This window comes from Ochotona princeps, chromosome 24 (genome assembly GCF_030435755.1).
Source record: "Ochotona princeps isolate mOchPri1 chromosome 24, mOchPri1.hap1, whole genome shotgun sequence".
Taxonomy (NCBI): domain Eukaryota; kingdom Metazoa; phylum Chordata; class Mammalia; order Lagomorpha; family Ochotonidae; genus Ochotona; species Ochotona princeps.
Genome location: NC_080855.1, coordinates 25,599,910 through 25,617,284, shown reverse-complemented (window position 1 = coordinate 25,617,284; position 17,375 = coordinate 25,599,910). Strand labels below are relative to the sequence as shown.

Sequence of the window (17,375 nt, the reverse complement as noted above, 5' to 3'; positions counted from 1 at the left end):
TCTTGGGTCTCTTTCAAGCCTTGTGTCTCAGAGATGTTCTGCAGAGCTGGCCGGAGCAGGCACCAGGAGGACTGGGCTCTCCAACAACGTCCTCTTGCTCTGAGGCCAGAGCATAGGGTGGGAGCAGAGTGGGGTGGCCGCACAGTGGAGTGCAGCGCCTCAGGCTTTGGGACCTGTGCTGGGCACTTCACCCATGATAATGGCAGAGGCCCATCCTGCAGTGGTCACATCGGCGCCCCGTGTTGCCTTGCAGCAGGAAGCTCTCATCAGCAGCAGAGCAGGGAGTCAAAATCAGCTATTCTCACAGCGCTGCTAGGCTCTGAGCTGTGCTTTCCCTGCTAGACTGGACAACCACACCCAAAACCCTTTCAACTTCCCCCCAGGTGCGCACACACACACACAGGAACGAGGGTCCAAAGATCTCAATGGATGATTCTGCTGAGCCACGTGGCCACTCTTGTGTGTATTGCTCATGGGGAATCTCATTGGAAAGGTGTCCTTTCACGGCACTGGGGAGTTGCAAGTGTGCCTCGTGCGATGGGACCTGCCTCTTGCTTGATTTGCATCTGGACATGGAGGCAGGGTCTGAAAAGAGCTGTGGGTGGTCAAGAGGCTACAAATCAGATGGGGGCCAGTCTCTTGCTTCTAGCTCATCAGTCCATCTTCTTTGGAAACACAAAGATTGCACCACACCCTCAGGTTCGGGTCACCACTACCAGCACAAGGAAAGCTGCCTCCTGCCGAGTGGAATGATGGGATGATGGGATGATGGGAGAGGGCCTCACCCACACGCCCAGCAGAGTGGCTATAAAAGGCAGCAGCAACAGAGCCCTCCTCACTCTCGCCACAGCTGAGCTTCAGCATGATACCACAACGGGCGGACCCAGAGGCTCCTGTGCTCCCAGCTGAGCAGTCCCCTGACACGCAGGTGTCCCTTCAGGAACAAGGTGCAGAAGCGGGACAGAAGTTATGGGAAGGAGCACGGGACACAGTTTCTTCTGGTTTCTCTGAGAACTGTAAGTAGAGGCACGCTAGGGCCCTGGGCCGTGTGGAGGGAGTTGGGGAGGAGGTGCGGAAGCTCTTGTGTGTCTTCCCGGGGGTGTCATGCTCAAGTGGGCAAGGGGAATGGCTTGGGAGCAGCGCCGGGGTGGATTTGAGTGTTTGCTCATGCCCACTTGCACCCTCATCACTTGGTTCATCTTGGACAAGGGCCTGACAGGACTAGGCTAACAGCATGTGCCAGAAACACAGTGCAGGATGAATAGGGAGGCTCCCGGTCCATGCAAATGATTCACTGGTCCCTTCTCTGACTGACAAAGATGTGAGATAAGCTTCCGTAGAAGGAGCATACCCCTTCACCTTCACCTTGGAATTGGAAGGTGGCAAGCTAGCCAGATGTCCCCGGGGCTCTGAGATCTGGTGGGGAAGAGGAGTGGGGCAGGGGGCAGTCAGCACAGGATGGCCTAGTTGACAATATGCCAAGCACAAGGGGAGATTCCGATGTGGCACCTCATGGCTATTAACACCAGGACTCTGAGGAGCACAAGAAACACCTTCCAGGTCTCACCTGGACAACTAGCAGAAGCTACCTCTCCGGCCACAAACCTTTCTCTGGCCCTTAGCTCTCCCCACTCATCATTTCAGCCTTGCATGTGCAGATTTGGGGCACAAAATATGGGGCACCAACAAACTAAACAAACAAACAAACAAACAAAAAACACCTCGCGAACAAAATACAGGCTTTGCGGGCAGGGAAAATCTGACTTCCAGGGCACATCTGGGAGTCACTCAGCCACCTGAATTCCTTCTGATGTCGAATCAGAGCCCACCGCAAAGAGGGACAAGTTCCGAAACAGCACGCTGGAAACCAGTGGCAGCACCCCCGCCAACTCAGGAACCACATGCCACTTGCCCAGCTGACCTGGGGCAGGGCAGGGCAGGTGTGAGCCAGTCTCGGCCTCCCTGGGCAGGGAAGGCCTGGTGTTTGCAGCCAGGAGGTCCAGATGCTGAGTGTAGGGGTGGGGACCAGAGCAGCCAGCACCATTGGTGCCAGCTGAGCTCCTTGTGTGTCCAGGAGGGACCAGGGCTGTGGCGCTCCACCGGGAACCATCACTTTAACTCGCCTGTTGTTCACAGCAGCAGAGTCCAGCCATGATGCTCCAGGCGAGAACTCTAAGAAGAGGAAAGTCAGCACCCAGGACAGCGGTCAGGCCGGCACAGGTAAGAGGTAGGAAGGAGCTTGCTTTCCCCATCAGGGAACAGCAGGCACAGGCTTATGCAGGGAGGCTTGCTCAGGGGCCTGTGGGGGGTGGGGGGTGCGTTGTGGGAAAGGCTGACTGTGCCACCTTGTGTTGTGTTTCCGCAGATCTCAGCCAGACTTTGCCTGAGAAACGCCAACGTGCCCACGCTGCCAAGGTGTCCAGCCAGATTCAGAAGGCACCTGCTGCTCCCCCCAGAGCATCCCGGAGCACCCTGCCAGGGCGCAAGAAGAGGCATGTCTCCCGCATGTCCAGGGCCCCAGCTCACCAGCAGCCAGCTCTGCGCAAGAGCCTGGTGCTCTCCCTGCGCTCTCTCTCCCACGCCATCTATCAAGAGGCAGTCCAGCTGTGTGTGCAGCAGGGGCCCTGGGCGCTCACCCAGGAGCAGTTGTGCACACTGCCACAGCTGCGCGAATCTCTGAGAGCTGCTGCGCAGACCTGCTACGCCTTGTCTGAGAACGCGGCCTGGGCCTTCCCTGCCCAGGGCTGGCTCCTCTCCTCGCCTCCTCTGGAGCCCCACTTCCAGTCACGCACCCCTGCTCCCAGCTTTTCGGCCCACGCCAATGGCCAGACCTCTCCCAAGCTGACCCAGCAGCACACAGACCACACAGCCCGCTAGCCTGATGCTCGCTGCGCTCTCATCACCTCCACAGGAGAAGAGGGCGCCTCTCTGCTGGACACACTCCGCGCTGCTGCCACATCTCCCCTGCGAGCAGGCCAGGGCCCCAAGCATCTGGAGCCCCAGGCCCAAAACACCTCCTCTGCACACAGCAGTGACAGAAGAATGTCCCATTGCACCCCTGACGTGTATATACCCGATGTCGCACAGCACTCATGATTTGGAATAAAGAATCCATCAAGCTAAACTCGTAGACGCTTCGTTGTTGCCTGCCTTTCTTGGGTCTCTTTCAAGCCTTGTGTCTCAGAGATGTTCTGCAGAGCTGGCCGGAGCAGGCTCCATTAGACTGGGTTCTCCAACAACGTCCTCTTGCTCTGAGGCCAGAGCATAGGGTGGGAGCAGAGTGGGGTGGCCGCACAGTGGAGTGCAGCGCCTCAGGCTTTGGGACCTGTGCTGGGCACTTCACCCATGATAATGGCAGAGGCCCATCCTGCAGTGGTCACATCGGCGCCCCGTGTTGCCTTGCAGCAGGAAGCTCTCATCAGCAGCAGAGCAGGGAGTCAAAATCAGCTATTCTCACAGCGCTGCTAGGCTCTGAGCTGTGCTTTCCCTGCTAGACCGGACAACCACACCCAAAACCCTTTCAACTTCCCCCCAGGTGCGCACACACACACCCAGGAACGAGGGTCCAAAGATCTCAATGGATGATTCTGCTGAGCCACGTGGCCACTCTTGTGTGTATTGCTCATGGGGAATCTCATTGGAAAGGTGTCCTTTCACGGCACTGGGGAGTTGCAAGTGTGCCTCGTGCGATGGGACCTGCCTCTTGCTTGATTTGCATCTGGACATGGAGGCAGGGTCTGAAAAGAGCTGTGGGTGGTCAAGAGGCTACAAATCAGATGGGGGCCAGTCTCTTGCTTCTAGCTCGTCAGTCCATCTTCTTTGGAAACACAAAGATTGCACCACACCCTCAGGTTCGGGTCACCACTACCAGCACAAGGAAAGCTGCCTCCTGCAGAGTGGAATGATGGGATGATGGGATGATGGGAGAGGGCCTCGCCCACACGCCCAGCAGAGTGGCTATAAAAGGCAGCAGCAACAGGGCCCTCCTCACTCTCGCCACAGCTGAGCTTCAGCATGATACCACAACGGGCTGACCCAGAGGCTCCTGTGCTCCCAGCTGAGCAGTCCCCTGACACGCAGGTGTCCCTTCAGGAACAAGGTGCAGAAGCGGGACAGAAGTTATGGGAAGGAGCACGGGACACAGTTTCTTCTGGTTTCTCTGAGAACTGTAAGTAGAGGCACGCTAGGGCCCTGGGCCATGTGGAGGGAGTTGGGGAGGAGATGCGGAAGCTCTTGTGTGTCTTCCCGGGGGTGTCATGCTCAAGTGGGCAAGGGGAACGGCTTGGGAGCAGCGCCTCCTCTGCACACAGCGGTTACAGAAGAATGTCCCATTGCACCCCTGACGTGTAGATACCCGATGTGGCACAGCACGCTGGAGGCAGCACCCCTAGCAACTCAGGAACCATGGGCCACTTCTCCAGCCAATAACTTTTGCTGAGGGGTGTCCAATAGTTTCTCATTTTCCTCTTTAACGTTTTATAGCCCTGTTTCCAGAGTAGAGATCTGGTCTTCCAGTTTTTTCACACGTTGTGTCAAAGTTGTGATTTCGTCTTTCTTCTTTTGATGATTTTCCTTCAACAATCATACCTGCCTGGTTTTGAGTTTGAGGAAAATCTCTTTCCTTTCTACTAAGTTCATTAAACTGGTTTGTTTTCTTTTCAGATCTTTTCTTCGGGATGACATTTTTTTGTGTTGTGCCGCCAGTTTTGATGTTTGGGCCAGGAATGTGCAAGTGTCTCCATTTCATCTTGGAGGAGCCTGATGGTTTCGTCTTTGGCCACTAAGGACCTTTTCAGGCTCTTCAATTCCTCATGGAGGTCTTTCAAAGGCTCCCTCCAGGTGACACATGTTCCTTCTCCTGAGGATGTGTTGGAGGCCTCTCCCAAACCTTGGAGCTGACTTAAGGTATCTCCTGTAGTTGAACAAGACTGGTCACGAGTTTTGAGGATTTGGGGAACTTCCTTTGCCAACTCTGCTGGCAGTTTCTGGATGGTGTGTTTCACTGCAGCGGATGGTATCTTGTCGGTGCTGGAACTCCCGTCCGTAGTGAGAGGCTCCCTTTTCTCTCAGTCGCTCAACAGAGCTAGCTGTGTGCCTTGTGTGGAGGTCTCTTATTTCGGCGTATTTCTCCTTTAAGGTGTTCTGATAATCATCTAATAATTCGTTCTTCTGTTCCATGATCCGGAACAGTGTTTGGAGCTCTGCCTGGAAGAGTTGTCCATCTCAGTCGGACAATCCCACAAAGTGTCGCCAGAGCAAGGCATGCTGGGGCTTTATATAGGCAGCAGACAATGGGGTTGCCTGGAGACAGCAGGCCCAGTGTTCCATCCTCTGCCCCTCTGAAACCCATTGGCTCCTTGGCCCTCTTTGTGCCCCTCCCCCTCCCCAGGTGAGGCTCCCACCAGCCCCGAAAAGCCCCCAAATAAATCATCTTTTTCCCAATGTGTGCCTAAGCATCAGTATTAAAAATACAGGAGCTGGCCTTCTGGTGCCTCCAACCCACACCCCTTCTGTGTACAGTCTACCCAGGGTCAGGGTTGATGTCAGAGCCCCAGGCCATCCCTTGCTTTGCCCAGCCTGAGCCCCATGGGCTGCTGCCGCTGCCTGAAGGAGCAGCTCAATTACCTGAAGCAGCTGGTCAGGCTGACCGTGGGCAGGCGAGTGTGCTGGGCTCGGGCAGAGTCTCTCTGGATTGTTGGCAGGATGGCGCTCCTCGGGCCCAGCAGATCCCGAGTGGACATCAGCTATGCCCAAGGGCCAGTGGAGAATGGAGTTGGGGCTGTGCCCAGCTACAGCCTAGACACCAAGCTCTATGAGCCCCTGGAGGACAGCCAGGTGGGCTGTGGCCTCCACACCTCTCTCTCTCTTTCTGTCAGTCTCTCTCTCTCTGTGTGTGTGTGTTAATATGGCTAGGGAGATTTACAGAGACGGAGAAACAAAGAGAAAAGATCTTTCATCTGCTGATTCACTCCCCAAATGGCCACAATGGGGAGCTGAACCAATACGAAGCCCGGAGCCAGGAACTTCTTCTGGGTCTCCTACATGGGTGCAAGATCCCAAGGCTTTGGTCCATGCTCTACTGCTTTCCCAGGCCATAAGCAGAAAGCTGGATGGGAAGTGGAGCAGTGGGACATAGGGAATCCTGGCACATGCAAGGCAAGAGTTTAGCCACTGAGCCATCGTGCCGGGCCCCCACAACCAGCTTTTTGGGGCTCCTGTTGTCCATTGTCGTATCTTAAAAGAGTGTCACCCTAGGGGCTAGCAGACCCCATCCTTATCCCGCCTTCCGGGGGATGCAGTCCAGGCTCCCTGCCTTGGGCTAAGACTCTAACTTCTGCGCCCAGAGCTGTGCAGAGGGAACAGCACTGCCTTCCTCCCCTCTCTGCCCTGCCGAGCTCCTCTGCTCCCAGCGCGGCACAATGGCTGTAGGCAGCTAAACTCTTAGTTCCAAGGGTGTTCCTTGAGTGGGCTTGATTGTTCTGACAGGTTGCCAGCTCCGTTACACCAGAGGTGTGAAGCTCTTGCCAAGGCCTGTTGGACAGTCCACCTCTGTGTGCCCACAGACCCAGTGCTCGTTGTGGAGCCTGGCCTGGTGTTCAAACTTTTTTTTTGCATCCTTGGTTGAGGTACTTGAAGTTTTCTGTTGGCTTAGATGAGCCAGCTGTCTTTACTTTCATGTTCATCTGGGTCTGCTCTCCATTCTTGTATGAAGGTCAAGAAGTGGCCCAGTCCTGCCACATGTGCTCCAGGATGAGACCACATGTCTGTATCATCCTGAACTCCATGGTTTAGTTGGGGAGGTCCTTAGAAACCTCCCTTGGGAGGTCTTCAACCCTTGGTCTTGTGTGTGCCAGCCGTTCCAGTTCAGGCTCAGTCTACTCCCCGCACCAGCCAACACATGTGCCAGTGGGTGCTGCTGCCACTCCCAGCCCTGGCTCTCACACAAACCTGTGGGTGTTGCAGCCTAGCCGGCCTAGCCCACTCCAGGCCTGGTTCTCACATGATCCTGGCGGGTGCTGCCAGCTACTTGGGACAGCCCCATAAAGCCCTACTGGCCTGCCCCCAGCCTGTTTTTGCATGTGCTATTGGGTACTGCAGCCTGACCCGACCTGGCTTTCCTCCCACCCCCACCAGCCATAGTTTTCTTGTGCACCTGCAGGTGTTACAGCCTATTCAGGGCAACCCCTACACACTCCTTCTCTGCTTGTTCTCAGTCCTGACACTCAGCAGCTGTTGCTGAAGCCTGGCTTGGCCCACCCTCGTCCAGCTCTTGCTAGTGTGTGCTACAGCATATGCCACCGTGCCCTCAGCCCCAGCTCTTGTGTACACCATGTAAGTGCAGAGGCCAAGAACTTGGCCTGTCCTGTCTGGCTTTCCCAGGCAGGGAGCTGGATTGGAAGCTCATAGACATTGCAGATAGCGAATTTACTTGCTGGCTCCAATAGAGAAATTTTTCAATAAAATACACGGGGATGCACCATTATGGGCACCTTGCTTGTGCCAGCATGAGTGTGTGGCATGGGGGCTCATGCTCAGGCCTGCAGAGTGGGTGTGGGATTCATGCAAAGGCTTGGATCCCAGGCAGGTGAGTAGGCATGTGGGGGGAGATGGGGACCCCAGGATGGCGTGCTGGCGTGGTGTGCTGATGTGGTCTCGATGGGAGGCCCCCTGTCGTTTCTTCCCTCTTGAACTTGACGTCTGATGCTGACTGCCTGGATGCATTGGCTCCCTGAAATGTGGGGAAGGAATGGCTCATGTCGTCGGTCAGTGCGTTGGTCCCTGTGCAAGTGCACAAGGCCCTGATTTTTCCCAAATGTACCGAGTGGTCTGGCTCATAGAAATGTCTGTCAGTCCAATAAGACCCCGCACGCTTCACATTCAACCAGCCCTGAAAAACCAATGAATTGTGTCTGTCTCTGTGAATTTTGTTTTTTTTTTTTTAGTTATTTTATATTTTTATTGGAAAATCAAATATACAGAGAGGAGAGACAGACAGGAAGCTCTTCCATGTGCTAGCCCACTCCCACAACAGCTGGAGCTGAGCCGATCTGAAGCCAGGAGCCATGAGCTTCCCCTGGGCCTCCCACATGCGTGCAGGGTCCCAAGGTCTTGGACTATCCTCCATTGCTTTCCCAGGCCATAAACGCATGAGAAATGGATCAGCTGGGATACAAAACAGGATCCCAGTGGACGCAAGGCCAGAGCCTAGCCACTAGGCTATTGTACCTCACCCATCCATTTCCCTTTTGTGAGTGCATTTCATGCCCAAAACAGTGGAATTTTCTTCCTTGGTTATAAGATTTAGTTTTTGTTTGAAAGACAGGGTTACAACAGAGAGACTGAGACAGCGTCTCTCGTCCCACCACTCCTGCCTGCCATCCCTTCAGCTCCTCCTCCCTGGGAAGGCCAGGGCTGTCCACGAGGCTGCAAGTCTTCTTCAAGCCACCAGGTGGCAATGCTGTACCGCGTCGGGGTCCTGTCCGCTGTCCACTGCCCTGGCAGCTCCCTCAGAGCGCCCATTAGCTGCTGCTAACAAAGGAAGACCCCACCCCTACACACACACTCCATCCAAACCCTTAGTTTCCAGGGCGAGGACCCGTGGATGCCCCTGAAGAACAGGGCTGCAGTCTCATTGTCCCTGCCCTCTTCCCATGGGCAGTCTGCCCCTGTAGAAATGCCAGCTGACTTTGGGTTTGGGGGAGACCCCCAGGGCCAGAAAGAAGCAGAGGAACCTCCAACCCCGACCCCTAAGTTCACAGGGCCTACTCTGCCATCAGTTTGCTGTGTGGCAACCCCGGGCCTGGCATGCCCTCTGTGGTCCTCCGCCAGCCCACCACTGGCCCTGGGTAGGTGTCTGGCTCAGGGGTTAAGCTGGGGGCACTTGGAGCCCAGACCAGAGCACCTGGGGTCAGGGGCCAGGGCCCAGGTCTGCTCTCCATGTCTTTTTCCTCTTTTAAATCTTCATTGATTTTACTTGATACAGTTACAGAGAGAGTGCTTCCATCTGCTGGTTCAGTCACAAATGGCCTAAACAGCCAGAGTTGGGCCGGTCCACATAGGTGCTAGTTCGAGTCCTGGCTGGTCCACTTCCAATCTAGTTCCCTGCTAATGGCCTAGGAAAGCAGTGGAGGATGGCCCAAGTGCTTGGGCCCCTGCACTCACATGGGAGACCAGATGAGGCTCCTAGCTGTGGCCTGGCCTTGTTCCAGCTGTTGCAGCCAATTGGGGAGTGAACCAGCAGATGGAAACTAGCTCTCTCTCTCTCTGTCTCTCTTGTCCTGTCTCTTTAACTCTGCCTTTCAAATAAATAGGTCTTTTGGGGAAAATTTTCTATATTCAATAAATCTTTATTGGAAAGTCAAATCATATTTACAGAGAGAAGGAGAGACCGAAGGAAGGATTTTGCATACACTGCTTCACTCCCCAAAAGGTCACAACAGCCAGAGCTGAGCCAATCTGAAATCAGGAGCTGCTTCTGGGTCTCCTACATGGACGCAGGGTCCCAAGGCTTTGGGCCGACCTCGACTGCTTTCCCAGGCCACAAGCAGGAAGCTGGATGGGAAATGGGGCTGCCAGGATTAGAATCGGTGCCCATATGGGATCCTGGTACGTTCAAGGCCAGGACTTTAGCCTTTAGGCCACTGCGCTGGGCCCTACTTTAATTTTTAATGAAAGATTTTTCTCTCTCCCATCTGCTCTCCCGGTGCATGGCTGGGTCCCATGTACCTGAGCCCCTGCTGTCCTGGTGTGCACCAGCAGGCAGCTGGGCTGGGAGCCCAGTGGGTTAGAGCTCACTGCCAGGCTCAGGTGTGCAATGTTGGTGTTCCAAGCGATGGCAAGTGCTGTGCCCAACACCTGCCCGGGGTAATCCATCCTTCCATTTGCTCTGTTGGGCAACCCCATCTGGCCCCCAGAACCACCCTGGGCCCCAGTACCCGCCCCTGGAACACCCGATCTTCTGCCTGATTGGCTGTGACCAATCCACAGGTTGTCACCGTGTATACTGTCCTCCCAGGCTGAAAGGCTTCTGTCTTTTGTCCCCAAGGCCTGCCACTGCTGCTGCCCGCTCCGACACTGGCAGCGCTGGCGAGCAGCTGGCTGCAGGAAGACTGCCCGGGCCACCACCTCTCAGGCCTGGTCTCGGGGGCATCGCCTGCACAGGCAGCGCTCTGGGCCAAGTCCCCTGGTGTCCTGGCTGGGCAGCCATTCTTTGAGGCCATCTTCCCCCAGCTCGGCTGCCAGGTCTCCTGGTCCCTCTCCTAAGAATCAGAGCTGGCACCTGTGACCAAGGTCGCTGCGCTCTGGGCCCTGCGCACTGCCTGCTGCTGGGAGAACTGGTGGCCCTCAACGTGCTGGCCCACTGCAGCGGCATTGCCAGTGCAGCCACCACTGCGGTGCGAGTCGCCAGGGCCACCGGCTGGATAGGCCATGTGGCCGGCACGAGGAAGACAACACCGGGCTTCTGGATGGTGGAGAAATACGGGCTGCTGGTGGGTGGGCGGCCTCCCACCGCTACGATCTGGGAGGGCTGGTGATGGTGAAGGACAACCACATCGTGGCGGCCGGGGACGTGCAGAAGGTACGTGCACCTCCCGGGTGGCACTGGTGGCCGGGGTGGGAGGTGTGCCCAGCACCAGCCTGGGCTCCAGGGCTGCCAGAGCCCTCCAGCCTCAACTGCTCCATGTACAGAACGGGCTACCCCTCCTGCTGTCCAACCCTGGAACAGGTCCCCAGGGGAACCCAGGGCTCATCTTCCTGTCTGGAACATCTTCTCTGAGTCTCATGGAAGTGTCAGACCCAGATATCAAATGCCACTGCTATGTAACCCTTTTTGCACCCATAAAAGTGATCCCCGCATACATGATTGTACCCCAACAGAAAACATCACCTGGTGTACCTCCTGCATCAGTCCCAAGTTCTTTGCCCATTCAGAGCTTCTCCAATCGCAGCTCCAGCTGTGCCCAGTCTCAGGACCCCTTCCTATGCCTGCAGGCAGTGTGGGGTCGACCCTGAAGGTCGAGGTGGAGTGCAGCATCCTGCAGGAGACCTTGGATGCTGCCCGGGCAGGAGCCGGCCTGGTGCTGCTGGATAACTTCCAGCCAGAGGTGAGTCTGGGGCAGGGAGGGCTCTGCGCCCTGGGGTGGGCGCACGGAGAGGGGCTCTCACCCCCCACCTTGTGTCCTGCAGGAGCTTCATCTCATGGCCGCGGCACTGAAGGCCCAGTTCCCAAACGTGGCCATGGAAGCCAGCAGCGGTGTCACACTGGGCAACCTGCATCAGTTCTGTGGGCCCCATGTGGATGTCATCTTCCTGGGGGTGCTCACCCAGGCGGCCCCAGCCCTGGACTTCTCCCTCAAGCTGTTTGCTGAGGGGACTGCTCCTGTGCCCCATGCCCGCCGGTCCTGAAACCAAGGGAAGGAATGCCAGCAGCGGTGGGGAGGTGGTGCCCCCAGGGTGACAGTGGCCAACGGGGCATAGTCAAGGTGAGCCTGGGTCGACTCCTGCCCCAGCTGCCCACTGACTTCATTGCTGCGTGTCAGTTTCCCAGTCTGTAAAACGGATCTAATAAAGACTCAACCTTTTGAGGCTTTCTGGGTGGTCGTGAGCACCTGGCGAGCGGCCTGGTCAGGGTTAGGAAGGGCCACAGGGCCCCCTCCCAGCTGCACAGTACCTCTGCTGAGTCAGGTGTTCATTGCATCAATGGTGCTGTGTGGTCACCATGAGTCAGGCAGCTAAGGTCACAAGAACTACAGTGGCCTGTGCAGGGAGCTCACGGTGCATGATAAGAACCCATACCCAATGGCCAGAAAGAACTCTCTAGCACATAAAACAGGACTGATAAGTGATGAGCTGGGGGCCGGCCCTGGGGAGTGGCAGAGACCCCACCCCCACCCCACGGCAGTGGTTTGCATTGTCTGCTGGCAGCTTTGAAGCCGGGAATAGGGAAGACAGGATGGCTGGGGCACTGACCAGCTCCAGACAACAGAATGGTAGGTCCAAGACTCTGGACTCGGCTCCAGGAGCAGTTGGAGCTCGGCTGGGTGTGCAGTCAGCATGACTGCAGCTCAGCCAGGATTTGCATGGGCAGGTGTGGTGGAGGAAGTCAGCATGGCCGTGATGGGGGGTGGGGAGACCAGGAGGAGGCTGCTGAAGAGGTGTTGGTGTTGGGGTGTGACTGGGCATGGGAGAGTGGGGGAGGCAGGTGGGACACAGCATCTTGCAATGTCTGGGGGGCAGGAGAGCCCCGAGGAGTTCAAGGCAGCGGGAAGATCGGTGTGGTTGTGAGGGCTGGTCCCTGGGGCTGCACAGTGGCCAAGGACTGTCGCCTCACCGCGTTTATGCCCACCCTTTGCCTGTGCCTCCTCCTCACCTGGCCAGCCAGGGGCTAGGGTGCACCAGGCAGCCCCAGGCTCACCGTGAAGTTAATCCAGTGAGTTTCCCAGTGCGCAGTAATGTTGATGTTGATGGTGGTGGGCTGCTGTCGGTAGGCGGGGCATCACCGGTGCTGGCCCAATGGGTGAAGAAGACGCTGCAAGAGCTGTGTGCTTGGGTGGCACTCGTGGGTGCTATTCCCTCAGTTACTGTTTGTGGGGCTGGATGCACTCTTGCACCCAAAGGAACCCGTTAGGTCTTAGCAAAGTCACCACTCCTGCTGGTACGAGTCCTCTCTACTTCACTTCCACCCCAGCTCAAACCTGACCAATGAAGTCCGTGGATCCAGGTGAAGGGACCTAACCCCAGTCGTTGCACCGACTAGAGCTTAAGACGCGGGGTCCTCGCCGCCAAACTACAACTCCCAGCAGGCACCGGACACCCACAGCCCGCGCGACGTCACGGCGGCAGAGGGCGCAGGCGGCTCGACGAGCCCTGCCGCTTGACTGGGCGGTTCCGCTCGGACCCTGGCCCTGACCCCTGCCCCGCGGTAAGTGGCGCAACCTGCGCAGGTCCTGCGTGCCGAGGCTCCGCCGCGCACGTCCGCAGCCTCCACGCCGGCGCGGGAGCCCGCGCGGACCGGGACGCGGGGGGTGGGGTGTCCGGCATCTACCATATGGAGGGGGAGATGGAACTCGGGCCGAACCAAGTCCAGTCCACAGAGGGGGAACTCAGCGAAAGGGCGCGCCCCCCCAGGAGCTGACCCCCTGGGTGCACGGTGACCGGGTGCTGCACGTCCGCACGCCCGGGCCCCGGGGGCACCGGATCTGGAAGGCGCGGGGTCGGGATCAGCTCCGCCCCCAGGAGTTGGCAGCGGGGTTTCTTGCTGAGTGGGTGTGAGGCTTGCTTCCCCGCAGCCCAGGCCAGCAGACAGAGTTCGGGTCGAAGAGTAGGAGCCCCAGCCCCAGGATGGCTGGGCCTGGCCTGTCTGGGGAGGTGACCGCAGGGGTGGGCAGGGCCAGCTGGCAGCTGAGGATAACGGTACCCCTGTGGCGAGGAGTCTCATTCTCCCACCCGCCCTGTCCCTCGCCCGGGCAGATGGCAGTTGGTCTGCGGGGCCCTCGCCCCTGAAGTCAGAGAAGAGAGCCCGCTGTCCACCCACGCTCCTCGCAACCCCGCGTTGGGGTCACCCCGATCTGTCGGGTCCCCTAGCCGGGTCCCACCGAGGCGCAGGACGATGATGCTGGCCAAGGGCGCCCGGGCCGGGTCTCCTCTCCGGCCCCTCCTGGGGCCCGCACTCTCCCGCCGGGCTCGCTCCACCTCAGCCACCGACACGCACCATGTGGAGATGGCACGGGAACGCTCCAAGACAGTCACTTCCTTCTACAACCAGTCGGCCATCGACGTGGCGGCTGAGAAGGTGCTCTGGGGAGGCCAGTGGGGGTGTCCCGGGAGAGGGCAAGGCTGGCGGGGCGGGACAAGTGCTCATGGCCCCCCCCACCCCCGTCCTTGCAGCCGTCTGTCCGCCTCACCCCCACCATGATGCTCTACTCTGGCCGCTCTCAAGATGGCAGCCACCTTCTGGTAAGGTACCAGCCCCTGCTTACCTTTTGGCTCCTGGGTTTCTCAGAAACAGCCCCCCTCCCAGGATGGGAGGTGGGGTGGGGGTGCTGCCTTCCCTGCCCTTTTTTTTTTTTTTCTCTAGAAAAGCGGCCGGTACTTGCAGCAGGAGCTGCCGGTGAGAATAGCTCATCGCATCAAGGGCTTCCGCAGTCTCCCCTTCATCATTGGTTGCAACCCCACAATACTGCATGTGGTAAGGTAGAGAGGACCTCGTGGCAGCGTGCCCACTGTTCTGAGGACCAGATGAGGAGCCTGGGGCTCCCAGGGGCCCTTTTTAGGATGGCCCCAGGCCTTCCAAGGCTGAGGCTGTGCTGCCACAGAAGGGGTAGGGGGTTGCATGCTGGCTTTGGGTGGCTGTCCTCTGCCTGGAGCCTGTGACAGCCTGTGAGTTCTGACCTCCTTCCCTGCAGCACGAGCTGTACATCCGTGCCTTCCAGAAGCTGACAGAGTTCCCTCCGGTAAGCGCCGTGCCAGAGCAGGGGGAGGGATGGTGGAGCTCAGGGGGCACCATCTGTGCTCATGACCCCTTGACCTGCAGATTAAAGACCAGGCGGAAGACGCCCAGTACTGCCAGCTGGTACGACAGCTGCTGGACGACCACAAGGATGTGGTGACCCTCTTAGCCGAGGGCTTGCGTGAGAGCCGCAAGCACATAGAGGTCAGGGGCAGCACAAGTGGAACCTCCCGGGGCGGACGGCACCTAGGGAGGCAGGGTGGGGTGTCTGAGGCCCTGTTCTCTGCAGGATGAAAAGCTTGTCCGCTACTTCCTGGATAAGACACTGACTTCAAGACTTGGGATCCGCATGCTGGCCACGCATCACTTGGCGCTGCACGAGGACAAGGTGGGGCGGGGGACTCCCTCCTGGGGATGGTTCTGGAAGCAATGAGCCAGCCACAGGAAGTCTTTATTGCAGCAAGGGAGGCAGCAAGGGAAAGCAGGATCAGGGAGTGGGGGAGAACACCTCAACAGCCCAGAACAAAGGGTGAAGGGCCTCTTTATAGCCTAAAGGTGGTGGGTGGAGTGCAGATGCGGCTGTAAGTGCGCACCAGGGCTGAGCACCTCAGGGGATTGGTAAGTGGGCTATCAGGTAGTCCAGTGGATTGGCTGAGAACACAGTTTAAACCTAAGGGGCAAAGAGCTTAAGCGAGTGGACTTTTGCTGGTTAAGCTGGTATTTAAGATGACTCTGAGTCCAGGTTAGTGGGGTTTCATCGGTTCTTGGGCCACCGTCGCTCCTTACAGGGACGCTTCACCACGCAGCTGCTTCAGGCTTTCGGCTGCTGCTGCAGCTGGGGAGGGGGCAGCTGCTGCTGGTCCTGACCCACTTTTTCCCACCAGCCTGACTTCGTTGGCATCATCTGCACTCGCCTGTCACCAAAGAAGATCATTGAGAAGTGGGTGGACTTTGCTAGGTGAGGCTGGTCCGCCTGAGGGCAGGAAAGCCCAGGGAATGTCCTGGGGCGGGGTTTGCCAATGCTGACACTAGTGGAGGGGTATCCTGCGCATGTCAGGATGTTTACCAAGAGCCCTGGTTTCTGCTCACCCCTTCCCCACCCTACACACACCCAGCAAAAAATCTCCCCGTGTTGCCAGATATCGGGGTGGGGGTGGGTTGGCCAGAAGGGCCTCCCACAGGGAAGCACTGGGCTGGGGGCAATCTATCTGAGCCCCTGCTCCTGTGCGCAGACGCCTGTGTGAGCACAAGTATGGCAACGCCCCCCGCGTCCGCATCAATGGGCACGTGGCAGCCCGCTTCCCCTTCATCCCCATGCCACTGGACTACATCCTGCCGGAGCTGCTCAAGAACGCCATGAGGTGGGCTGGCTGGGGAAACGCCTGGTGGGGCAGCTGGCAGCTGGGGAGCCACCACCTACCGTTCTTTGTCCCCACATAGAGCCACAATGGAGAGCCACCTAGACACTCCCTACAACGTCCCCGATGTGGTTATCACCATCGCCAACAATGATGTTGATCTGGTCATCAGGTTTGTGCCAGGTGGGAGGTTGGGCCAGGGAGGGCACCAGTTCCAAGCACCAGGTGCCAGTGAGGATGGACAAGGGACACGAAGGCAGACCTAGCGTGGGAGGTAATGAGTCAAGCCCACATTGTGGACATCCGGCCAGGATTTCAGACCGAGGTGGAGGGATCGCCCACAAAGATCTCGATCGGGTCATGGACTACCACTTCACCACGGCCGAGGCCAGCACCCAGGACCCTCGGATCAGCCCCCTCTTTGGCCACCTGGACATGAACAGTGGCGGCCAGTCAGGCCCCATGCATGGGTGAGGCCCCATTCTGGTTCAGCTGGGGAGGCTGGAGTGGGTTGGAGAGGGAGAGGGGCCTTCTAGCCCATCCTGTCCCCGTGTCCGCCCCCAGCTTTGGCTTCGGGCTGCCCACCTCACGGGCCTATGCAGAGTACCTCGGTGGCTCCCTGCAGCTGCAGTCCCTGCAGGGCATTGGCACCGATGTCTACCTGCGGCTGCGCCACATCGACGGCCGGGAAGAAAGCTTCCGGATCTGATGTCCCAGGCTCAGCTTGCTCGCCTGCCTGGGCTGGGCCAGGCAGGGCAGCGCTCTGCTCTGACACACCGCTGCATCTTGGGTCCTTGGGCCCCTGACAAATAGACTCCTGTAGAGCTGGGCCCCACTCCTCTGCAATAGGGGTTCCCTGCTTCCTCACCTCCGGGCCTTAGAGGAAGTGGAGACCCCGGATGACTCCAGCACCAGCTCCAACATTGTCGTCCTCCAGGGAACCCTCACCCTGACCTGTCGTTTGTTATTAAAGTGCACATTTTGAATGCCCTCTGGGGCACCATGTGTGGGGAGGGTAGGTGAACCTGTGGGTTTCAGCTATGCGTGTCCCAATCTCCCAAGACGGGAGTAGATCAGACCCAGGTCTCCTGCGTGTTTGACTTTGCAAGAGTGTGGCTGGGGGCAGGTGACTTTGGCCGTTCCCGCAGAGACCTTCCAGTCACCTCCCTTAACAAATAATTCTGGGTTCCGGACAACAGAAGCGGCCAGAAGGAGATGCCGAGTTCTGATTTCCCTTCCCGATGGTCACAGGATTTAAGAGTTGAAGGTCACCAGACTGGGCAGCCTCCTGAGCCACCTGATGCCTGGGCCTGAGGAAGGGTAAAAATACCACCCACCTGCTCCGGCTGCCAGGGAGGGCAAAGGAAGGGTGTGTGCTGGCAGGTGCCAGTGGGGAGTGGTGCTCACCACCAAGGCAGGTGGCCGGCCAAGAAAGTGAGCCAAAGGAAGGGGCAGCAGACAGCAGGTAGGCTCAGGGTCAGGCTTGAAGCAGAACTTCCTGTGAAAAGCAGAACCCCAGCTGACACTCCCCTCAGCAAAGACCTGAAGACCAACCTGGTGCAGCTAGG

General features: G+C 58.0%; 1 protein-coding gene and 1 pseudogene across 1 annotated transcript; both read left to right on the top strand.

Moving 5' to 3' along the window:
- The first annotated feature begins 5,703 nt into the window (after positions 1 to 5,703).
- On the top strand, positions 5,704 to 11,406 carry LOC101520996 (nicotinate-nucleotide pyrophosphorylase [carboxylating]-like; annotated as a pseudogene).
- Positions 11,407 to 12,786: 1,380 nt separating this feature from the next.
- Positions 12,787 to 16,797, top strand: BCKDK (branched chain keto acid dehydrogenase kinase). The gene is made up of 12 exons (XM_004587158.2): positions 12,787 to 12,922; positions 13,471 to 13,792; positions 13,888 to 13,956; positions 14,078 to 14,188; positions 14,406 to 14,453; positions 14,534 to 14,653; positions 14,739 to 14,837; positions 15,334 to 15,407; positions 15,682 to 15,810; positions 15,890 to 15,979; positions 16,119 to 16,277; positions 16,372 to 16,797. The coding sequence occupies exons 2-12, from the start codon at positions 13,610 to 13,612 to the stop codon at positions 16,514 to 16,516; spliced, it is 1,227 nt and encodes a 408-aa protein (XP_004587215.1). The 5' UTR covers positions 12,787 to 12,922; positions 13,471 to 13,609; the 3' UTR covers positions 16,517 to 16,797.
- Positions 16,798 to 17,375: the final 578 nt, after the last annotated feature.